The following is a 24,139-nucleotide window of genomic DNA, read 5'->3' as shown; positions in this document are numbered from 1 at the left end:
AAATTCTACATTCTAAAATCCAAAACAGATTATCATTAAAAAATTAACCTGCCCACATGTAATTTTCAAAAATTACATTTTTCCCTTTCTAAAATCCTAATGAGTACCACTGATACATGGACACATGGTATAATAAAGTATTTTTAAAATTTTTAAAATAACAGAGATAACTGAAACTTTTTTAACTCCCTTTGTACCTACTTAATAAAAGTTGCTAGTTAGAGATAACCAAACTTTTAAGTTAATTTTTATATGCAATACGACTTTATTTGTAATCAAGGCATTGATATATTATTAATACCAATATTAATAGTTAATTTAAAACATTTCTTCATAAAGTACAAAAAACTTGAGATTTTTGTACATCTTATATAATGTTATAATATACCTAATTTGATTATTATAATTTATTACCATTTAAATCACTATTATACTTTATATTTTATCATAAAAGGTTAAAAACAAATTAATCTTACTATTTGCGAAAGAGGTTGTCACCAAAATATGATTTAAACTTTAACGGTACTTTAGTTAACTTTCTACAATTAAAGAACTTTTAAGAAAGTTGAATGAGATTTTAATCAATTTATCTTTATAGAATAATTTTATTTAAACTACTTCTTATCTAACTATATTATTTTTTCCTCCAATTTAAAAACTCGACACGGAACTGAAAAACGTGTCGTAATGATCTATATACTTGTATTCTGTTGAAAGGTAATTTACTTATTATAAGTGTTACTCAAAATGGTTATTTATTACTGTTTTAGAGACGGTCACCTAAAATATATATAATTTAAAAAATCAACAGTAATGTTTTTATTTTAAAATTATATTGTAATTATCTGACTTCATAAAAATAGAATTGACATTAAATACTTGTAAATTCATATTCCTCACTTTTAAATTTAAATTATTGTTTGTACAATGTTATTTGTATTTTGCATCAAATGCAAACAGTATTGAAAGGGTTAAAATTGTTTGTATAATACTTATGACATATACTTATGAGTTATATTAATAATCATTGAAATATATAAAAAAAAGAAGTGTGAATTTATAAGACTGGTAATAATACTTAGTATTTAAACATTTATTTTGTGTATAGATGTTGTTTATATTTTGTATAGTTTTATCTCGTAATGGAATTGTTCACTAACTAAATTATCTAGGTATCAAAATTATACGGAATTAACTACTTAAGTTATTATCAATAAGTAGGTATTATTATAATAATTTATATGGTAATTAGTGACTAGTTATTAGTTAGAAATTATTTTAAACCATTTGTATATTAATTATTTAAAGATATTTACATATATTTATCTTGATATATTATTTATTTAGTTAGCATCTTTCACCAAACTTTTCCATCTATTTCATTCTGTCTAGGGACTTTTTAAATCTTGCTTACTCAACAATTTATTCGATATCCTGATTTACTTTATTTTGCCATACGCGTAAATGTTTACTGAATAGATCTTAAATCATCATATTCGTAATCAGTTCTCTGTCACTTTACCGCACTCAAACATTAAAAAATATTTTTAAAACTTGGTTTATTGTATATATGTCTAAGATTTATTTTTTTTCTACATTTATAATTGCCTGAAGTTTTTTCTTTATAAAGCCTATAAATATTTATTCACTAAAGATCAATATTTTTTTTTGTGGAACTTTGTAACTGGTCCCAATTGAAAAAAAATGAAAAAAAAATGTATATATTCTAATTCTTCGATATCTTTTAACTTGTATTTAAAATTTAATTAGTTGGGGAATTTGTATTATTTATTAAATAGATTTGAATTATTTAGTTGATATCACACTTCCCGCTGGAGAATTTTTTATTATTTAATGATTGTACAATGGTATAATTAATATTAAATATCTATCTCATGAATCCTTTATACGCTCTGTACAAGTTACTTTTTAATATGGCCTACCATGTACATATTACGCTCAATAATCGCACAAATACATACTGTTTGCATTTATTGTATTTGGATATTGATATTGTTGTTCTACATAAAGTAGTTATTACTACAATATAATAGATATAATAAAATAAAAAGCAATTTTTTTGTAATAAGGTACTAAAATATAAACTTTTTAAATCTAACATAATATAGTGATTTAAATATCTTGTAAGTTTTTTATGTAAATTTAAATTAGTAAATATTACTTTATTTTAATTTGTGTTTTATTTAGATAAAACTTCAAAAAAAAAAAAAAAAGAAGCTTTTGTTATTTTAATTTAATTTTTTTATTGATTGTAATTTATTGTTGACATATTACATTATATCAATTACTATTATACAATTTTACGCTTCTTATTTCACTTTTTATATAAAATATAAATAATTTTACTAACTAAAAGTTTACTGCTAATTTATGATTCTCCATTATTATACGAGTATAGGTATAATATAGATAAATTAAGTTTGTACCGTATAGGCTATAAATGTAGTTAAATTAAAACTTCTATAATACCATATAATTTAAACCATATAATTGCATGTCTTATTATTGTTGTTGATGATTTAAAATTCAAAATGTTTGCATATATTTAGAGTTAATTTTCATGTATTTATCATATAATTATTTTATAAATGTATTTACGGTTGTTTCATTTATCTTTATACCTCCACTTTTATATAATGTAAAATGTATTTATTTCATTTAAATTAAATTTATATCCTGATCTCCAAAACTATTTCAAATTAATTAGACCGATATTCAATTCATTAGAACATATTATATTTTTGATTAGTATTTTGATAGTTAACACCAGTAAATATTTACAATAATTATTGTTTATAAACATTTAGTTAGATGTTTGAATTTAATATATTGGAGTAATCGATTATTAGGGCTCATCGAACTTCAGCAAAGGTAAACCGGGTTGTGTTACATTTATGGAAAATGTAAAAGCACAATGATAATTATAGTGTCGTATAGTGATTACTTTTCTGATGATTATATTTTGATTAGATATCATAAATGCATGACATATAGTATCATATAAACGGAGTATCAAGATTATATTTTATACCACTGGTGCCCTTGATTTCTCTGAATTATAATAATATATAATTATTTGCCAATAAAAATACGTGTTATCAAAACATCAAACAATGAATTACATCGTATGGAACTAAAAATATATAATAATATATTAATTTGGCACATCGTAACAAAAAACACTGAAACCGGAAACGCGAGTGCGAAATAGGAAATAAGAAGTTCGTAATAAGTTCATGATTTTCAATTGTAAACGAAGCCGTTTGAATTAACCTTTAGTATCAAATCACATATTGTACCCCATGAACCAGATTTAAATTGTATAGTATGAAAAATAACAGACGTTCATGAAAACATTGTCAAATATTTGGTAATCCACTGTGTTTTTTATTGGAACTCATATTGGTCTTCAGATTGGCAGCGGCTGTGCGATGGGCCGCATCACATGCCATGCATGTCCTAGTATACCGAAGAGTTACCGATCTTATACCGTGTACTTACATCATAGGTTTTATAAAAGTTGGAGTAAGCATTTTTTTTTTAACAATATCATATTTAATCCATTATGTTTTACGATCGTTTTATTTATATTGAGGTTTATAAAAGATCATTTTATAAAAATTATAAGATATCTAAGGTGATGGTTGCTACAAAATAAAAAAAAAAAAAACGTAGCACTTTGATTAAACTTTATTCTATGAGAAGTATAATTATAATAAATTAAGTTTTATTAAAGCGGATATTTAAACAACACTTAAAAATAATTAAAAAAAATATGAAAATTATGCCTTTTATTGCCTTTTATTTTGATTAAAATCTAATACAACTAATTATCAATATCATTAATGAAAAATACCTTTCTTGTTTGAACTTTGGATCAAAATGAATATATTTTATATGATTCATGCTGTAAGTTAAAACTGCATATTTTTTTAGTTCATTTGTTTTTTCCTCACATTTTTTTTTTTATAAAATATATAACTTATTTGACCTCTTTTAGAATAGGAAAATGGTAAAATGAGGTAAGTAAAAAAAAAAAAAATGGCGATAAAACAATGTGAATGGTGGATGTCATTTCATTTTTTGCTGTATTCATTTACCGCAAGTCTTCCAAAAGAGAAGTTGTTGGGTTGTCATTGGGTTTTGGGCAATTAATCAACTCTTCCTTGAAAGCACTATTCCATATTAGCAATTTCTTTAGCAATGAATAGGTTTTCGTAGTATGAGAAACCAATAGGATATTAGTACAAATATTATAAAGTTAAAGATAAAGTAGCTATTGAGATGATCTTAAAATAGGCTTATGTCAATATGAGTTTGGACTCGCAGTGTAATAATCTTAACAAATATACACTCATACAGAAACATAATAATATAATAAGTAAGACAGAAATAATATAAGAATAATATTCTTATACACATTATGTTCTATGATCAACACATTTTAAAAAAATAATTGGAAATCATGAAGAATTATGTAACGCAGATTTTACGGCCTTGCATATAGATATTGATTTAATATTATTTCTAAAATACTTTCAAGACATTATGATGAATTAAAGCTACAATTATAAAGTTGAAAAGGACTTCTTGAACAGTAAATTAAATTTCAAAAAGTGTGACACAATTAGGATATATAAATAATATATTACATAGCTTATAATTACGAGTATTATCTATATAAATTAAATCACTAATTTCTAATATCAAACATTTTAAATTAAAATAAATAGTTTTATTAATTATAGTTTTTAAAAATTTAAATTTAAATGTGTATAACATTTTAAAAATCAACGATTAATTATTTTAATTTATCTCATTAATCAAAATTACATCTTAATTCACTTTCAGATGATATCAAATAAATGTTGTGAATAAGTTTTTTGATTTAAACTTAAATATAATATATCATATTTATTATTTATTCTTAAAATACATTTTTTTTTATTTTAATACTCCGTGTAATATTATTATCAGCATTTCCCTTGCCCATTCATTCAAAAAAAGACTTCTGTCCATTCGTGCGTTGCTTCTTTTTAAACTATCGTCTGCATTATGCATCAGTTGTTGGCATAAAGGTTTTCGTCACTCTCTTTGGATATGTTGCCTTTTTTATGATAAAAAAAACCTGTAGTAAAAATTACTCGTTCGCACAAATCATGGAATAAATCAATATTAACCGATTGAAAATAAAACCACAGATAGTAACAAACTCAAGCAAAGGGCATTAAGGATATGTGACCCACTTTAATACTATTAAATTAAAAATGTATCTGATCTACTGTCCAATAATCATCTGGATTTTATTATTGAGTAAAAATATATAATTTTTGAGGAACTTATCAATTTTTCTTGCTCAATCTTTTAACCAATCTATGAATTTAACTAAAAAAAATAGTCTTAAGGCGTGCAGATAAGATAATCTGAAGTCATGTTATTTAAAATTAATGATACTAGCTACTAACCAAAAAACTTAGATATATTATAATATCATATATAATTTAGGATACATGCAATATGTATCTTGAGATATTTGTACAGTTATTTATAACCAATCTAACAAATAATAATTAAGTATATATTTCCTATAGCTAATAGATATGAAAATTTTAATTTAAAACATGTTTCATTTAAAAAAAAATTATATTGTTTTATTTTTCATTTATTTATAGTTAAAATAAATTAATTCAAGTAAATACTTGTATTCCAATAACTTTTTTTACTCATTGAAATAGGATTTTGTCTGATTAAATTTATTATTTTTAATTGTATTTAATTTCATTAATTTTAAGTTTATTTAAGTAACTGCACACCAATTCTTTTTCATATACACAGTTAATATGATATATAATTTTTAATTTCATTCACCATACCAGCATTTGTAATTTATTGAAAATATATAACTTATAAAATAGAATGGAAAAAAAATAGTAATTTAGTAGCTAATTATTAAAATATTCGTAGTTCATAATAATAGCTAATGCATTGTTTTAATCATAAAACAAATAATTTTGAACTTTTTAAAATGGATCATCTATTTATTTTTATATAACATTTATATGTTTTAAATTATTTTTAAGCAATATAAAATTGAAATTTACCAAAATTTATCTATATAGATAGAAAAAAAATGACTGGATCAAAAATGAAGTAATCATTTTTTAGAAAATAATTACATTATTATAAAATTATAACTTAGAATTATTTATTTTATTTCCCACCATAACGTTTTCCGGAAGGTATATACAGTATAAACTTCTTTAAAAAAATATATAAAATTTGTCTTAACCTTTACTATACGATGTGTAGAATATTTAAACAGTTAAATAGCTGATAAAAAAAAGAAATATGTTAAAATTGACTATGAAGTAAGAAAACTGAACGAGGTATGCGTTTTGTTACGAGAAGTTTATACGCCCAACGAATATTTAACGAATACTTACATTACATCGTATCTGTAACGAGTATCTCAAACTAAAAAAAAATCTTATATATATGTATGATTTCCTTATTTTTCTAGTAGGTAGGTATTTAAATATTGTTTTGATCATAAAATTCGGTGCTTATCGGTTATTACGAATTTATCATTATTTTAAGAAAATTTTGTAATTTTTTAGACAAAACTCGGGTAGGTGTAATTGATAGAAACTCTCTTTTATGTCGAATCATAAAAAATGTAATATGTATATTTTATTTAAATTTATAAAAAAGTAATTTTTGTGTGTGCTTGTGTAAGCAAACCACAGTCAAGTAAATTTCACTCATGGTTCATGGTTCAAATATATTAGTATATTAGTTATATAGTAAGTATATTAGTAATCTCAAGTACGTGTATCTCGAAACCAATTTTTTAAATTTTGCATTTTAAAGAGTAGCTCATACCCACATTGTTTGGCTCATGGAAAACGAATGTTTTTTTATTCACGTAGGGTTGCCATTGGTTACAGAAAATAAAATAGCTATTATAATCAGAATGTAACTTTAGACCTTAATTTTATATTTTGTCAAAACCACCCAAGTGACATGGTTAAAAATACGTGTATAGTTTACATTTAACCGCAGAGTTTAAGTCGGGGTAAATCCAATGGCATCATTTAATTTGTCACTGGCGACGCCGTGCAGGATGATAAGCTACTATTTTTTAAGTAGAACTTACTAGATATATGCCTAACCGACCTTCTATATAATTATTCGATACACCGCACACCGCAGCTATTACCTACCTATAATGTCTTACGAGGACAACCATTTCGTCTCCACAATTTATCCAATTAATCGATACGGATACGAGCCAAATTCGTAATGTCATTTTTATATCAGAAACCGTCGATCGCCATAAGGTAACGTAGTAGTTACTTTTCTGCACGTCTTGAGTTTCAACGATCGAGACGCGTATTTTGGGTGTCAGCGGCACACATGCATGGATACCCATGATAGAACTAGTAGAAAATTTCATATATACATAGATTGTATTTTCTTTTGGGATATCGAACACAAAATAGATATGTGCGTGGCGCGTGTGTGCGCGGGCGCTCGTGTTGGCGCGAGAGTGAACCATAATGAAATGGGTAAAAAAAAAAAGAAGAGAAAAGGTATATTTTACCGGGAGCCGGAAAAATCCGGGGTGTGTAGTTCGGCTGTTCGGTCGTTATCGGACGCTGTCGGGTGGTTTCGCGTTTCCCGCGGTTACATCGCGCCGGGCGTCTTCCGTCCGGCTCGTCGGCGACGGATGACTCGCGTATCGGCCCGTACAGAAGCGTGTCGTCGCCGTCGGCCCAACAGCCACGCGCTCGTCTTCGTAGTTTCAGTCGTAATAGCGTTAATAATATTATATAAGACATTTTTTTTTTTTAATTAAAATTATACGCGAGTAAAAGAAATTTTTCTCATTCGTGACTATAACCCGAAAAGGTTCCGCAAAAATATGTTATAAATAATACCACCACCCATACTTATTGACGGCTATCGAAAAGGCAATGGCCATCGTCGGATCTGTAGTCGTACACCATCACTGTCATCGACAACAGCACCACCACCACATCCGCCACACGCCGAAGCTTTCCGTCTTGGTGTTGTTTTAATATGGACGACCGGTTCCTGCAAGACGTAAGACCACTATATATTATTAAAATATCGGATTATTTTTTTTATGTATTTTAAGTACACATTAAATTAGCGTAATTTTTATTCGTTGATTATTATTTTTACTTTTTTTTTTCGTCGTAATTTACTTGAAAGAAAATAAATACCTTTTCGAGCTTGTTAATTATTTATCCATATTTTTTTTCTGTTGATTGACATGTTTAATCTCGAGCACAACTAAAGTGACGTATGAATGAAAAAAAAAATTAGCTTGTATACTACGACAATTTCATAATAATAAATATCGAATGACAATGGTCTTGTAAATATTATGTAACAAACTCGACACAGTGTTCGAGTTACATTGGATGCTTCTAATTTTCGACCCTTTAATAATGTAATTTCATTTAAAAACCTGAAAAAAGCATTCCAGGAAACTAACAGTAATTAAAGCGCCTGGGTAATCAAAAATATCATCATAATATTGTGATATAATGTGTCCTAGAAGTATCACTCCTATAAAGTAAATTTTGAAAAATTCTTTGATATTATAATTGTTATGTTATTGTCGTGTACAAACAATACTGTTATTAATAAAGTGAAAAAGTTTTTAAATAACTGAAACAAATTATTTTTGATAAAAAATAAAATTCATATTATTTTAATGAAAAAAATAAAATAGTTTGAAATTTTAGGAAAGAATTTTTCAAATACAATACCTGTGATATTATATTTGTATAATTTTTAAATTCTAGTTTGTGTTAAATTTAACTTGACACACCATTTAAACTTACCTATTTTTATATGATTTATATTTTGTATTAATTAAATTTAAATCTCTCTATATAAATCTGAAATTTACAACAATTTGTGAACATATTATTACATACATAAACTATACACATAATATATGAAACTGAAAAGTAGATAATTTATTAAAGAATGAATTAACTATCACATTTCTCCTGCCAGATACTGTCAACGTATTATTTAAAATTTGTCTTGCATCATTATACTATCTTACCAAACTTATGGATAATATTATAATTGTTTAACTGTAAATAGGTTAAACCAAGCCTATTTATTAAAAAAAATATGTAAATGTTAATAAGCGAAAACAAATTTAAACACCATAAATGCATTTTATTCGTTTCGGATGTAGATCACACTAAAAATAAACATTAACTATAGACCACAATATATTATTGTTCTAAAATATGTTTTATTTTAAAGTTTTAGTAATAATACTAATCAACATTTTTAAAAACATAGTATTTTTTTTTCAAACAAGCAAAATAAAATTTAGACAACTCTTATAGTTTTTTTTTGTTGTTTATAATTTAAAATATGAGTAAAAACGTTTATACTTACACTAATTACAACTTTATATTGTTATTTATACATAGATATAAACGCAAATATCGTTGAAGTATTTATAAACTGATATTTTAAATCAATAATAATAAATGTTTTAGTTAACCGTTACATAAATGTCTTAAATTAAAATACATAATTTAAAGTTTTAGAAGGTGTACTAAATGCGTTACTTTTAAACATAGGTACATAAAGACGTAGAGAAAGTAAAAAGGATATAATTTCTTGTAAAACTTAAATTTGTTCGCTTTGGTTTTACATTTACTTAGCCCAACATCGTCAGGCTTTCTAAAACTTGTTTAAATAGTATGCTTATGAACATTAAAATATAAATTTACATAATTTTGCAAGCTGATAAAATATTTTAAGCAAGAAATATCAAATAATGTCTATATAAGTTATAAAATTTCCATACAAATTATACATATTTGTACAAAAACCTAAGCAACCATACAAATTATTTTGAGTTAATTTAAATAATATCGACCATTATTCGTAAACTACATTAAACAAAAATAATTTTTCATCATTTTTTTGTTTGGAAAGATATATAATAATTACAAAAAATAGCGTAATATATTAAACGCGACTTACCAAACTTTTTTAAACATTTTTTTTCAAATTATCTGAATAAGATGTACAGCATACCTCATAAATTTAAAAAATATTTTAATCATTCCATGCGTGAATATTCATCGCTGGAACTTTTATTCAAGTAAACTAGAGTTAATATTGTAAAGTTTCTTTGATGTGTCAAGTATGCATCATCGGTACAAGAAAATGGACTTTATGTTTTAACAACCAAAAAAAAAGGTCGTTGTATAAGAAAACTTTTTTCCTTAAGTTGTACTCAAGTGCATTAACGGTTTTAACCATATATAGCATTTCATATTATACGTAGTAAATCAAACGTAGTATACTGTGTAGGCCGTTTTCTATAACATTATTTAGCTTATAATATATTAAACGCTAAATATTCAGCACTTTTTAGAATACGTGTACACTTTTAGAGTCGTGACTGTTTCATTTTATAAAGATTAATGGCTTTTTAGAAGTTGACATTTATTTATTTGTATTATTATATCACTAGTATAGGTAGTTTTGTTTTTATAGTTTCTTTTATAAAATAATATGTTCAATATATTATTTTATGAAAGTGAATACAAAATAATTAGTTAATTCATAGTTAATAATTAATCTGCAAAATTATAATTTTCAACTTAATTAAAGTTAGTTTTTTATATAAAACATGTTGATTTTTTATTTTAATAAAAAATCAATAAATCATATATTATACGCATTCAATGGGTTTTGTTAGTTCAAAGATGTGCATAGAAATACATTTTTCAGCGAATCGAGTCTCCGCGATGACTTACCGTAAGTTAAAATTATATTGACTAATATAAGTTAACATTATAATCGAATTAATAAAATAAACACGCAAAAATATAAAGTAGACATGTTCATTGTCAATTAATTTAATAGCTGTGAAACGTGACGCACGAGAATAAGAAAAGCAGGAATCGACAAAAATCGATTTTTGTAATACCTATTGCTGAAGACTAATAATTGTCCAATTTATAATCTCGCAACGTGTTTTTTTATTATGATTTTCGTATAATTGCACAATTTCTGTTAAATATACCCAGTTATTTTTAGTTTTAACACATCTTTAAAAGTTTTGACAGTTTGCGAGAGCAATGATAGATTGCCGAGCCCGTCCGCGGTGGAGAGCGCATTTCGGAACTTTCCGCATGGATACAGTTTTGTGGGAGCCGGGGATATAATGTTATTATATATTACTCGGAAATCGATTAAAACTCGTACATAATGCGTTATATACCTAAAACAATTTTACTTTGCGACGAAACATCATGTTATTATACATACGCACATATTACTGTCCATTTCTACATGAACCATAATAATATTATTATTATTATTATTGTTATACTGCAGTTGCAAAAGTTGGCCCCTGTTTACGAATTTAATGTTTTAAATAAGCATACAATATTTTAAACGAACGATGATCACAGTAATAATAATAATAATAGCAATAATATTATCGAGTCTGGCCGCGTTTAGTCGTTTTGTACGAATGGCACGTGGGTAATACCGCAACAAAAGTTGTAAAATAAGTTCCTCCGCGTTTTAACGATGTGTTATATTTTTATATTTTAGCGAACCTTATAATACTAACATAATATTGTCACGATTACCTACTGCTGGAACCCATTGCATACACGCTAGTATATTTTTTGATACAATTGCTACAATTTTCGGACGACGGCAAATACCTAAATCGCTCTATAGCAAGAATCTTCGACTATACAATATCTATACCTAAATACCTTCAACCATACACATACTTACATACATACATACACAGTACACACACGCACATACATATGACGTATAGGGTAGCTCGAACGTTGAAAGACATAACGGGGGGTTTTCCTAATGCAGTGTGTACGCAGTTTTCCCGGGGGTCCAAAAGGTCAACATTGACTTTGTGCTGTATAAAGAGAGAAAGAGAAAGTACAGAAAGGAAAAGTGGCGGCGGTGACGACGATACGCGCGTACTCAAATTCACGTGCGTGGGTGTGTGGCAGTAGTTTTATTAGTGTGCTGCTATAAAACCTCTCGCGGCATTCTGCCGCCGTTTTCAGAGTCCCACGTGTATTTTTACTTAAATAAAAGTGTCTCTTTTGTGATCGTTGTCTTTTGTTTCCGCCACAGTGTATGTAGTGTACTATATGTAGGTAACTATTACTACTGCAACTGTGCACGTCCATTAATCACCCAGACGTCCGGCTTGGCTCTAGAGCCCGAGGGGGGTTACACCGGTAACGCTGCTGGTTCTGGCAATAAACCCTGGTGTAGAAGAGAATTACCTATGCATATGACTGTGTCGTAAAAGCCGTTTGTGTACGTTAGTCAAACCGTTTCAGAGAAGTTTTCGATTTATGCAGCCGAAGCGAAGGCGAACATTTCTGTAGCATTCACTATGTCTGACACACGATATTATAGTTCACGTGCAGGACTACAAGGGGATCGTTGTGTAAGCAAATTAGGTACCTATGAGTGAATTATAATCCCTGATTGGTCTTGGAAGGGATATGTTTGTTTAGTAAATGTTTACTAAAATAATTGACTTCTGCAGTGACGACCACAACGTTTATAATATAATGGGATGCCACTAGACGACGACCAAACGTAAGGAGCGCCCCGTAATGAATTTAATTATGTTTCCGGTTTTATTTTCATCATTGTTGTATTTAAAATACTCTAGTCTAAATTAACATACTTCGTTTAATTGATATTATTGCCATCATTATTCATACGTTTTTTTTATTGTAATATATGTGAATTTTTAAAAATGTATTTATATACATAAGACGATGTTTAAGATAGGCCTTATAGAACAAAACACCTTAAGATATGTACCTATTAAATTCATAATTCTAGAGCAAAATTTCCTTACAACAATATTTTTAAATATACGTAAATTTTATAAAATAAATATATGATTAACAACTGTAATACATATTTTATACTCGTTAATTTTTAATTATTATATTAAAATATTTTTTTGTTTTTAATAACTGATAATTATTTGCTAGCTTTTGTTCTGCTAACTATATATTTTAAAATGATAAGCTGACTAAGTAAAAAAGTATCATTACCAAGAGACTGCCACCCGGGGCGATTGACCCGTTCCTAACACCTCTAAAATATGCTTAGCACTTAAATAAATTGCTTATTATTCGATATTTTTTTTATAAGCTAACTTATATTTATTATTAGAAAACAGCATGTTCTACGGTTTTCGGTTTTCATAAAAATAACTGCATAACCCGAAATTTTATTATTAACCGATCAAATAGTATTTATAAATGATATACAATTATTAAATAGAAATAACAAATAAAAGCTAAATAATTATGAACTGATTTTATAATAACGAATTAAGAATATCAAATACCTGTAATATCTGTTATCCAAAAAAAGTAAAATTACCGATGAATAAATAATTAAAAATGAATTACCATACTATTCTTTCTCGATTTATATTATAGAAAGAATATTATATTATTACTATTTCATTAAAATCTTGTGACAAATAAAATAAATTTGTTTTGATTATTGGTTTAAAACGCTGAATGACACTTAACTTATACAATAATTTTGTGTGAAAAAATTATTACATAACACAAAATATTATTAAAAGTTAATGTCTATCTTCATTTTCAAAATTTGTTCATCACTTAAGTTGTGCTCTCTATAGTTTCTAGAAATACACTATATGTTTAATATTGATCTTAAATAGATATCAGAAATATAACGTCATGTCGACGGAGTCACACAAATTTACATCTCTAAGACAAGCTAGGAAATCAGTTTCTATTGCAGAAAAAGAGGTAAGAGTGTTGTTTAATAAAATTATTACTTAACGTATTACGTTTATTACCACCTAAAATTATATAAAATTGGATATAATTTTATAAAAATTATGCTAAATACTAATACACTTAATAAAAATAATCATATTTATAAAGTTATAAGCATCTATTATTGTCTTAATGAGTAATTTATTAAATATATAAATTCTTATTTCATTATACATAAAAATATTTGTTCTTAATTTTCTTGTTAATCTTAAAATAATTTATAAATATATAATTATTACATTATAATTTTGTTATATTTCACTTATAATAATAATAATTCGCTGATGCTTTTTTTTACCCTCTCTTTCCATACAGCCGTTTATGATGACCCTACACAAATTCATAATAATATTTAATATTCACCGATGTAAAAAAATATTTTATCGATTAATTGTTTTTATAAAATGATTTTAAATCATTCATTTATAAACCATGAGAAATCAAAAAAAATATTCTATGCCAAATTTATAATTTAAAAAAAAACAATATAATATCGATTTCAATGTAAATACAAATAACCAATAAAAAAATCTGAAATACCAATAGATTGGTTTTTTAGTAAAGTGCTTAAAAAAAGTTATTACTTATAATAGATCAACAACTCTTAATACATTTTTTAAATTAGTTTTGAATACCAAAATTAATAATAATATCTAATGGAATCAGAGTAATATTTTTTTTTATTGTTTTTTTACATTTAGTGTATTAACTGGCAATATAAATTGGAAAATTGTAATTGTTCGTTACATTTTATAGTAGAATGCATTAAAATCAAATTATTTTTTGTATATATTTTGATACATCAAGCATGCTACCCTCTATTTAATCCTTTAATAATTCGGTCAATTAAATTTGCATGTATAAAATTTTTTAATGTAATCAGTTAAAAATATTTCAGTTTTTTGAATTATTTGATTTATCAAGAATATTTAGAGATTTTTTCAGTAAATCTAACATCTTTTAATTTTTGACTTTACGGATTCGATAAAGTATAGTTTTAAATAGTGTGTTTATTCTTCATCATCATTTTGAAGCAGTATTTATCTTTCAACTTCAATTTTAAACATCCATGGTAAAGTCTGATAGAAAATTAGATCTATTTGGTACTTGGGAGGGAAGAGGTCAAACATACAAATTTTAATACATAATTATTTATTATCAATAAAATAAATAGTTTTTAAGTTAGTATAGCTCCAAAAGATTTAAATTATTATCATGAACTATAGTAGGTCCATAATATATTTTTATAGTTCAAAATCTACTCTAGTTCGATTTTTTTTGATTTAATATATCAAAATATTTGAAAACATAATTTGCTTAATAATTATTTACAGTAAAAAATGGTTGTCTTCATTTGAGAAAAATGTTTATATTTCTACCCAAGATACTATTTAATAGTATAAAACATTTAAGTTTATTTTTATTTAATATAGTCTATAGGTTTACTTAAAAATGTAAAAACAATGTAATTTGAATATATAAATTATTAAAGAAAATGAAATGAGAATGTTTGGAGAATCATTTCTGTATTAATATATAGAAAAATAATTATTCATAACAACTGTCATTGGTTGAAGTACAATAAGTACATACTTATATATATATTTTTTTTTTGAAGTATTATTTATACAATAAACTCTTTGTATATCTAGCAACAAATAAAAATTATTCCACAACGTTTCTATTCAGTTATCATAAAAAATATGGCGTAAAATTATTTCAAATATAAATAATGTGTATAAATAAAAATATACAAAATATAAGCTATAAAACGCGGTATTTTTAGGAAAGAAAACAATTTATTCTTGAAACGACAACTATTAGAGCATAACAGAAGTGTGTTCACTTTACAAACTCAAAACTTAATTAATTACTGTGTTTCAAAGACAGTTGAAAATTACCTGATCAAAATTTAATTATATAGCTTTTATGTGGTAAAAGGTAAGTCGTGTCGTATCTAAGACTAGAGTAGTATTCGCTTTGTTTCTATTTTCCTTCAACAATGTAGAAATTATAATTATTTTAACCAACAATATTTTTCTCCTTGTTTATTATGGCACTTTCAAAAGCTTAGTTATCTGCCATATTTATATGTACCTAAAAATTATGCAATATTTTTTTACAAAATATATTCAATAACGCTTGAATTTTCGTTTGAAAACTAAATTAAAAGTTATAACTTATAAGTTTATGGTTATAAATGTAAATAAAAATAATTATAATAATAAAGTTTTATAATATCCCATAATAAAAATAATAAAAAATATCACATCATAATAAAATATACTATTAATATGGCTGAACAATTTTCATGACTGCTTGCGGTGTCATAAATGTACATGATTTGCATTACCATACAATTGCATAATTTAAACTCAAACAGCCAAGAACAAAAATTCCAACGAAAATTCCAAATACGCTAAGACAATAGGATAACTAAAATAAAATAGTTCATCCTGTTTCATGCGTTTAATGAATATTTAATGGTTAGAAAATTAAATTGAACCATAATGTTTCCTTATTTATATGGTATATTCATAATTATTTTGACAAAACTAATGGGGATTAAAATTCAACATGCATAATGAAACTCCTTTCCTTGAAACAACCAATAATGAAAGGTTAAAACTACGAATAAATATTTGGATAAAATGTAGGAAATATATAATTATATAATATATATAATTTTTATTATGAAACAGTAAGTGTAAAATTATATTATACTCATTATAATAAAACATTATAACATAAATACACCAAACATGTACTCACATCATATATATTATTATTTATGGTTTTAAAGTTAGTATACCTAAAGTTAACACTACATTTGTTCGTTAGGTAAACAAAATTTATAATGTAACACATTTATACTTTGGAATTTCATAATTACTATCGCATGCTTACCTATGTAATTTGTATTTTGACTATTTAATTCGTATCTACTGTATCGTAATAATGGCGTAGTTAGCACGAATGTCTAATTGGATGGATCAGCGTTGAAAGTCACGTAATTTCATCATTATGTTAAAATCAAATTATTGGATTAATAATAAATAGTAAGTAGAAAACATAAGCATTTCATCGAATTCGATCAACACCAAAATGTTTAATATAATAAGGCACAAATGTGCCTTGTATAAATATACTAGGAACATAAATATATTTATTATAATATCCTAAAACATAATTATTTAATTTAAAATTGTATTATTGACTTAATTAAGGTAATATTGGAAAATTGGAGTTCTATATAAATATATATATCTTTTTAAAATTGAAATATTTATTAGAAAATTTGAGATTGGACTTAATAGAATATAATTACTCAGGTAATTATGACATTATGAGAACATAATAATATATTGTTGGAAGAATTCAATATAAATGTGTGTCGAATGAATTATTTTGTCAAACGCAATACTTTTATACATTTTGTATAAATAAAATGGTTAGTCTTACAAAATTAGAAAATATAATATCAAAATATAGATGCAATTAATATTTACTGTTTTGAGTGCCAAATATTAGAATATCTTATACGATTTGTTTAATTGTAAACTAACTAAAATATATTATTGTACATATTATAATTGATGAATACAATAAATTATTATAAATTTGTATTTTAATATCTATCTCGGAAAGGGAAACAAGCTTGAAACAAAAATCAAAGGTTTTTGTATTTATTTTATTTTGTGTTGTTGTTTTAAATGTATTTATTTTTATAGGCCAAAACGCCTTTCTGAAATCCCTGGAGTGCACTGCCATTTTAGAAGGGTTTGACCTTGCAAACCCATACGTTTTATTTATTTGCACAATATTTAATCTGACGGAGAAATTTCTGGGTAGTTTCAGTCTTTCGGGAGTACTTTATTCCTCATGCACTCATTCCGGTAGTTATGATGTATAATAATATTATAATAATGAAGTTTTAAACAGCGGAAACCGTACGCTTTGTAATACGCAATTGCCACCAAAATTTTAATGCCAGTAAAACGCGTTTCTAGAACGTTCGTTAAAATATTCAAAAGTCACTGACTGATCGTCATTGGTACCTATAGGGACGACTCAAATGAACTCACTCAGATTCGCATCTGATTTAAAACCAAGCAATCTAATCATCAAAGATAACACAATTATCTTTGTTCTTTGAAAAAAAAAAATTACCAATTTAAATACGTGACAATTAAATCATGTACAACATTTCGTTTACATCTACAGCAAAGAAAAAAATCCATATCATTATAATCATAATATCATTTTTCAAAATCTCGATGACGACGACGACGTTGCCGTCGTGGATTTGCAAAGTCATCGCTGACAGCGCTAGACGTGATGTCGTGTCACGAATATTCCGTTCACGTTCGTGCACCTACAGCATCGGACAATCGAATTTCAGCTGTTTTGAACTCGTATAACATTGTGCACGACGACGATCTGCTCCCGTGCATTTCGAATATTAAACCAACAACGTTGACTGAAATAACAACAACAACAACAACGACGACGACGACGACGACGCAGTATCCTCATTATTATAGACGAGACAATTTATTATTTCAGACGTTTGGAAACGGGTTCAGATCCGAGACCCGCCTTCAGGTCCTTTTCGGCGGAAAACTAACTCTAACCGTCGAACGACCCCCCGCGATTTCCTCGTCCGCAAACGCCATCACTTTCCGAGACGAATTATAACGTTCCCAGAGTCTACGGCCATGGAAACGGTGCGTAATAAACCGTAGAGGGATCCACCGCCGTCCGCACACAGGATAACGAACACTCTCCTCGGAGTTTGCGGCGATTTGCGCCGGCGGCGGTTAATCTAATAATTTCGGCGAGTTATACGATGCCGCAGCCACCGCGCTCCGTGGTGACTGGATCTACCCTGTGCGCGCAGCCGTAATTGTCAACGGATTACGGTTTTGGCGGTGGTGGAAACTAAGCCTCGTCGCAGTCGACGACGACGACTACGACAACTAATACTACACACTACGACTACCACGACGGTTTTAACAATAAACCCTCGCAATTCCGATCGTAATTCGTCGATAGGGTTTGTGTGTGTATTCGTGCGCGTGGGAGGCGAGTAGCCCGGGACTACTGGATATTACAACGCCAAAAACACGTTTAATATAATTTATGAATGTTTAGTGTACTATTATAATACAGGATGTGATGATAGCTGTATTACGTCGTAGTCGTAGACTAAATCGTCGTCGATCAGCGTATATCTGCTATGATGATTTACATCATAATATAATATATACATTTTTTCTAATATACCTACTTACTTATTTCTATTACAAAGTTGTCGTTTAACGCTTTTTTTAGTACTTGCGTTTTTTTTGTTTCGACAGTAATATTGAGTTTATCATCACACGGTTTAGACACATACACCACAGTAATCGTAAGCGTAGGTCGTTATAATAATTACGATATAAAATAATGTCAACGTTATAAAATATATTATTATGCACAAAAAAAAGATAGTCAAACGTACAAAACGTGTAAAAAAAAAAATAATTTCGATATGGCAAACGAGCAAGAAGAATTATTCCTATAAGGATAACTGACGTTAAAACAAACACTATGTATGCGTGCATAATACACGGCTCGGTTATATGACGAACAAAAAAATGTATACTCACTCATTCACCGTATAATCGTGTAGGTATACTACCCACAGATATCGTATAATTTAATATATACATGACATCACGCACGTGTAATACCCATAATATATTATAATATCATAATACATACACGATACACGTCGTGTATAATATCATATGGTGCCAATCGGCTTGCGGTCCTGTTTACGGTTCGACATGTTCGAAAATGTCTCATCCAGTATTATGAGCTTCCTACTATGATGCATGTCACATTGTCACTGTCAAAAATTATAATCTCTCGTTTATAAAATATCGTTATTACTTTTTATAAATCGTATACACCCCTCAAAACATCCGCGAAACGGCACGGTCAGTAAAAGGTACACGTGGAAAAATAACTTCGTAGAGAACGGTACATTTTGAACTTAAACGAATGTTTTTCTCATTATTTTCGTTCGTTGTAATAGAATAAACGGTTACTGGCTCAGGCACGATCACTACCATTGGTTTTACAGGACCTGCAATGGACTTATTCTAAACACGAACACTATTTTGTTTTACAAAAACCGAAATAAAAATATGTTACACGTACTCGTAGAGCGTCTTCTTCTGGATTACCTTAACTAGAGCAATGCACAATCTATAGTATTGACTTAAATCATGGTCGGGATAACAATGCATTTAGAGGTGTACGTGCGAATAGTTTATTTTTTTATATAAATTGCAACAAAAATCTTGGTCGAAAACTGTATTTACATTTATTTATAATAACAAGATACAATATACTATTGAACAATTTGAGATTCTCAACGCATTTTTTTTACCGAAAAAATCTCACGTGTTTCCATAAAATTATACAGTAGTTTCAAATCTCTTTAGTGGTGTTACTTTAAACCACAAACACCGAGTAATATATTTTATAGAGCGTAGAGCATTTTAAATTTAATTATATTTAATTTTAGAAATGAATCAAGCGCTTTTTTAAAATGTCATTAATGTAGAATTGTGTATTATGCATAAGTTAATAAAACTTTACAATTTTGTTTTTTGTCTGTTATTTACCTACAGTTATAAATAAAAATAATTAAATTCATTTTTAATAAAAAATGTTCTGTCATCAGTGAATTGAATTCTTATATGTTATACCGGATCAAGATTTTTATTTTTAACTTCATAAATTGGTTTATAAGCAACAAACTTATTATTAACTTTTATAAGATTGTATTAATTCTTCATAAATAGTCAACTGAAATATCTTTTTTACAAATTTAAAAATAATTAGCTTATAGTATTACTTTTACTAAATATTTTTTCAACCTAATAATATAATTTGAAATAGATTTTTGAATTAAAATATTACTGTGCTAAAACTAATAAAATAAGATAGTCGTAATAAAAACGCATATTTAATAGTATTATAAAAAGTTACTCGCCTAACTGTAATCCGTTTATTTTTAAAGATACATTTAATTTTTTTAATATAGTAACACTTTGGAATAATTGAGTTTATAATATTGTTATAGACATAACTAAATCATTATATTACTTATCTGTTTTAAAAATAAAACATAGCTGTTAAATTGTTTTAAAACCACACGAAAATAAAAATATTTGATTATGTCTTTTTCAAGGTAGTTTTTATAACTTACACGTATCACACGATTCTAAAGGACTTATAAGGATGTTGGTTTATGCTATAAAATATAATATAAATAGTTCACGACGATTGGTCTAAACAGATTCACTTACAACGTTAGCTATCGATAAAGACGTATTATATATTACCTATCGAACAGTGCCGATGAAATTGTACAAAGTATGTTAGTTTCGTAAGTTATTGACTGTTGGAAAGTGATACGGTGGGGTAAGTTTCGTTACCAACCGTTCGGTAGAAATAAATATACCTTAGTCTTATATTTTATGTTCGGGCTTTTATTTAAAATTATTCAATATTTATACAAAGTAATATATGGAGGAGCGAGATTCACGGGTGCGCCAGCCAGGCTTACGCAAGCGGACTGACGCGGTGATAGCTCGTGTTCGACTGACGATATACGATCAGTCCTATCACATATATCGGGACTAAGAAATATAATGTGAGGTCATATAATGGGAAGGAGTCTCCCGTCAGTAGCGCGTAACTTGTATAAGCGGCTACTACTTGGCGGAAAAGAACTCGGGTCGGCGGTACTTGAGCAAGTGGCCGATTTGGGGGGGGGGAAGAGCGGGATCGATGGCAGCAGTCGTATGGGATGTCACGTATCGTTCGGTCCGCTGATCCCGATAGTCGCCTTGAGTGATCAGCGTCGTGAAATCCGTTAATGCCGGCTCGGTGATCGTCGTTCCACAGCTAGTACTGGTCGGCTGGATTTTGGTCACGATCGTACTCGTTTCGTCTCGACGGTGGTCTGCTAGGCGATTTGTATTTGTGCGGTAAAATCGGCGTTGCGGCTTCTGGTCTCTGGTCGTCAATGTTTAAGTTTTTGATGACTTGTTGACGGTTAGAGATGAGGTTGAAGTGTGTTTTAGTTTTGGAAATGTGCTGGTATATATACACATTTGATTGTCAAGGTTGTTGCTGATTGGTTGTAAGTTATTGGTATGACGAGTCATCATCGCATCGTTGCCTGATAGTTGTCATAAGCTCGATGCGGTTTTTCCTCGTCGTAATGTTGAACTCTTATTGTGTAGAACCTACCGTTTGGAATTGCATTTAACACTGTTGAGTGTGCTTTTTGGTTGTTAGTGGTCCTGAAAAGGACCGTTTTGTGTCGTACTCCGTTACAACTCCCCCCCCGGATTTGTGCCCGGGTGGTGTAACCATCGTGCACTAATTCTTAAGGAATTGTTTACGGCGTATGGATGCTCTGAATAATGCTGTACGTAGTTCATTGTTCGATAAGTGCCACAACGGCGTATTTGTAGATAGTGTTTTCTGTTTCTTTTTTGGTGGTTCATATTTCGCTAGCATTTCTTTGACGTAATTGAATGCTACTGATAAGTTGACGTTTTGCTGCTCAAATGGTATGTATCTGTGAACTGATTCCTCTGTTACCATTCTAAAGTCTGTTGGTCTATTCCAATTGTCGGTCTGTATGTGTCTGGCCGCGTTTACTTCTGTCACCCACTGTATTATCGACAAATGTTTTTTCTTATTTTGTTGTTTTTCATCTTCTTCGGCTAATCTTTTGTCCGTCCTCACTGCTTTTACTGATGCTAAAGCAGTTAAATTTTCTTTGTTCTCTTCCATCAGTTTTTGTCGATTTTCTGCGGCTAGTTTCCTTGCCGTGTTCCTTTCTGACAGTATTCGCTCCATCGTGTCTGTCGATGATTTGACCGTGTCTAGTTTTTGTCCTGTTATATATAGTGTTTTTGTATCTTTTATCAGCTCTCTGATTGGTTTTTTCTTGATTGGTTGTTCTGTTCTTCTGATTGGCTGACTAGTAACCGTGGTTTACTAGTCGGTACGGCGTTTTTTATAAGTACTTGTTTGGTGGCTGGATATACGGTCGTATTTCCACCACATTTATTAATTCTGTTTTGCCCGTTTTATTATTGCGTATTTCTACTGTGTTGCTGCTGATGATCTTCGTAATTGTGTGTGGTCCGTTGAATATATGAAATAACTTTTTTATTTCATTGTTTTGGGCGTTTGACAACTCATGTGTTTTCGTTAGTACTTGTTGGCCAACCGTGTATTTGATTTTTTCTGTTTTATTTTTTGCTTCATATTTATTTGCCTTATTTTTTATTCTGCTTGCCACCAGTTGGATTACCTCTTGTTTGTCCTTCTTTGGTGGCTGCTCTGGGAATTTGATTAATTTTTTTATTGGCTGGTTTGGTATTTCGTTTTTAATTATCTCCCACGGTGTTAATTCTGTAACTTCTGACCTTAACTTGTTCATCCACTCCTCTATTTGATCGAGTTTGTTCGGCCATTTTGTATGTTGGTCATGGCAGTAGGTCCGTAATAGTCGTCCAATTTCCCTGTTATATCGTTCCACCGGGTTTGACTGTGGGTGGTATTTTGTCGAATGTTTTCTCTCGATCCCTAGTTCTTCTAGTTTTTTTTTCCAGCTCGTCGCGGTGAACTGTGTGCCGTTGTCCGTAAGGATCGACTTCGGTTTACCCGTGTTTGGTATGTAGTCGTTTTCGATTCTGTTGACGATTGCTTTCGTAGTGGCTTTTTTCAACGCATACAATCTAATAAATTTGGAGAATGTGTCTAGGATCGCCAATATGTAGTGTGTCCCGCCTCGCCCTGTAGGGAGAGGGCCCATCAAGTCGATCGACACTGTTTCAAATGGTTCTGTTGGTTTGTGTGATGTGTGTTGTCCTTTTGCGTTAAAATTTATGGGTTTACATCTCTGACAGGTATCGCAAGATCTGGTTATTTGAGCGGTTATTTTATGCATGTTTTTGAAAATGCATGTTTCTCTCAAAGTGTGATATGTTTTATATCTGCCTGGATGTCCCATGATCTCGTGAGTTTCCTGTGTAAGTTTTGTTGCTATTTGCAATGGTATTACTACCCTCCAGTTGTCCGTTGGTTTGTTTCTTGAAAATATTATACCATCTTTTTTTGTTAAGTGTGTG

The 24,139-nt window shown here is 28.4% G+C and overlaps 1 protein-coding gene across 4 annotated transcripts in view; it reads left to right on the top strand.

Annotated features, from left to right (window-relative positions):
• The window catches only part of LOC114122743 (prolyl endopeptidase FAP), a 218,834-nt gene that overhangs the window by 130,358 nt on the left and 64,337 nt on the right, over window positions 1-24,139 (top strand). The window contains exons 1-2 of one of the 4 annotated variants that reach the window (XM_027985496.2): window positions 7,080-8,127; window positions 13,808-13,898. The exons of 2 other annotated variants lie outside the window; for them this stretch is intronic. In XM_027985496.2, the coding sequence (XP_027841297.1) occupies window positions 13,827-13,898 (72 nt within the window). In that variant the 5' untranslated portion in view covers window positions 7,080-8,127; window positions 13,808-13,826. Of the gene's footprint in view, window positions 1-7,079; window positions 8,128-13,807; window positions 13,899-24,139 lie in introns of those variants that run through there. One more of the 4 variants, XM_027985498.2, reaches the window with a different exon arrangement.

This window comes from Aphis gossypii, chromosome 2 (assembly GCF_020184175.1).
Source record: "Aphis gossypii isolate Hap1 chromosome 2, ASM2018417v2, whole genome shotgun sequence".
In the NCBI taxonomy this organism is placed as follows: domain Eukaryota; kingdom Metazoa; phylum Arthropoda; class Insecta; order Hemiptera; family Aphididae; genus Aphis; species Aphis gossypii.
Note: the sequence above shows the minus strand (reverse complement) of the source record. Positions and strands in the feature narration are given on the sequence as shown.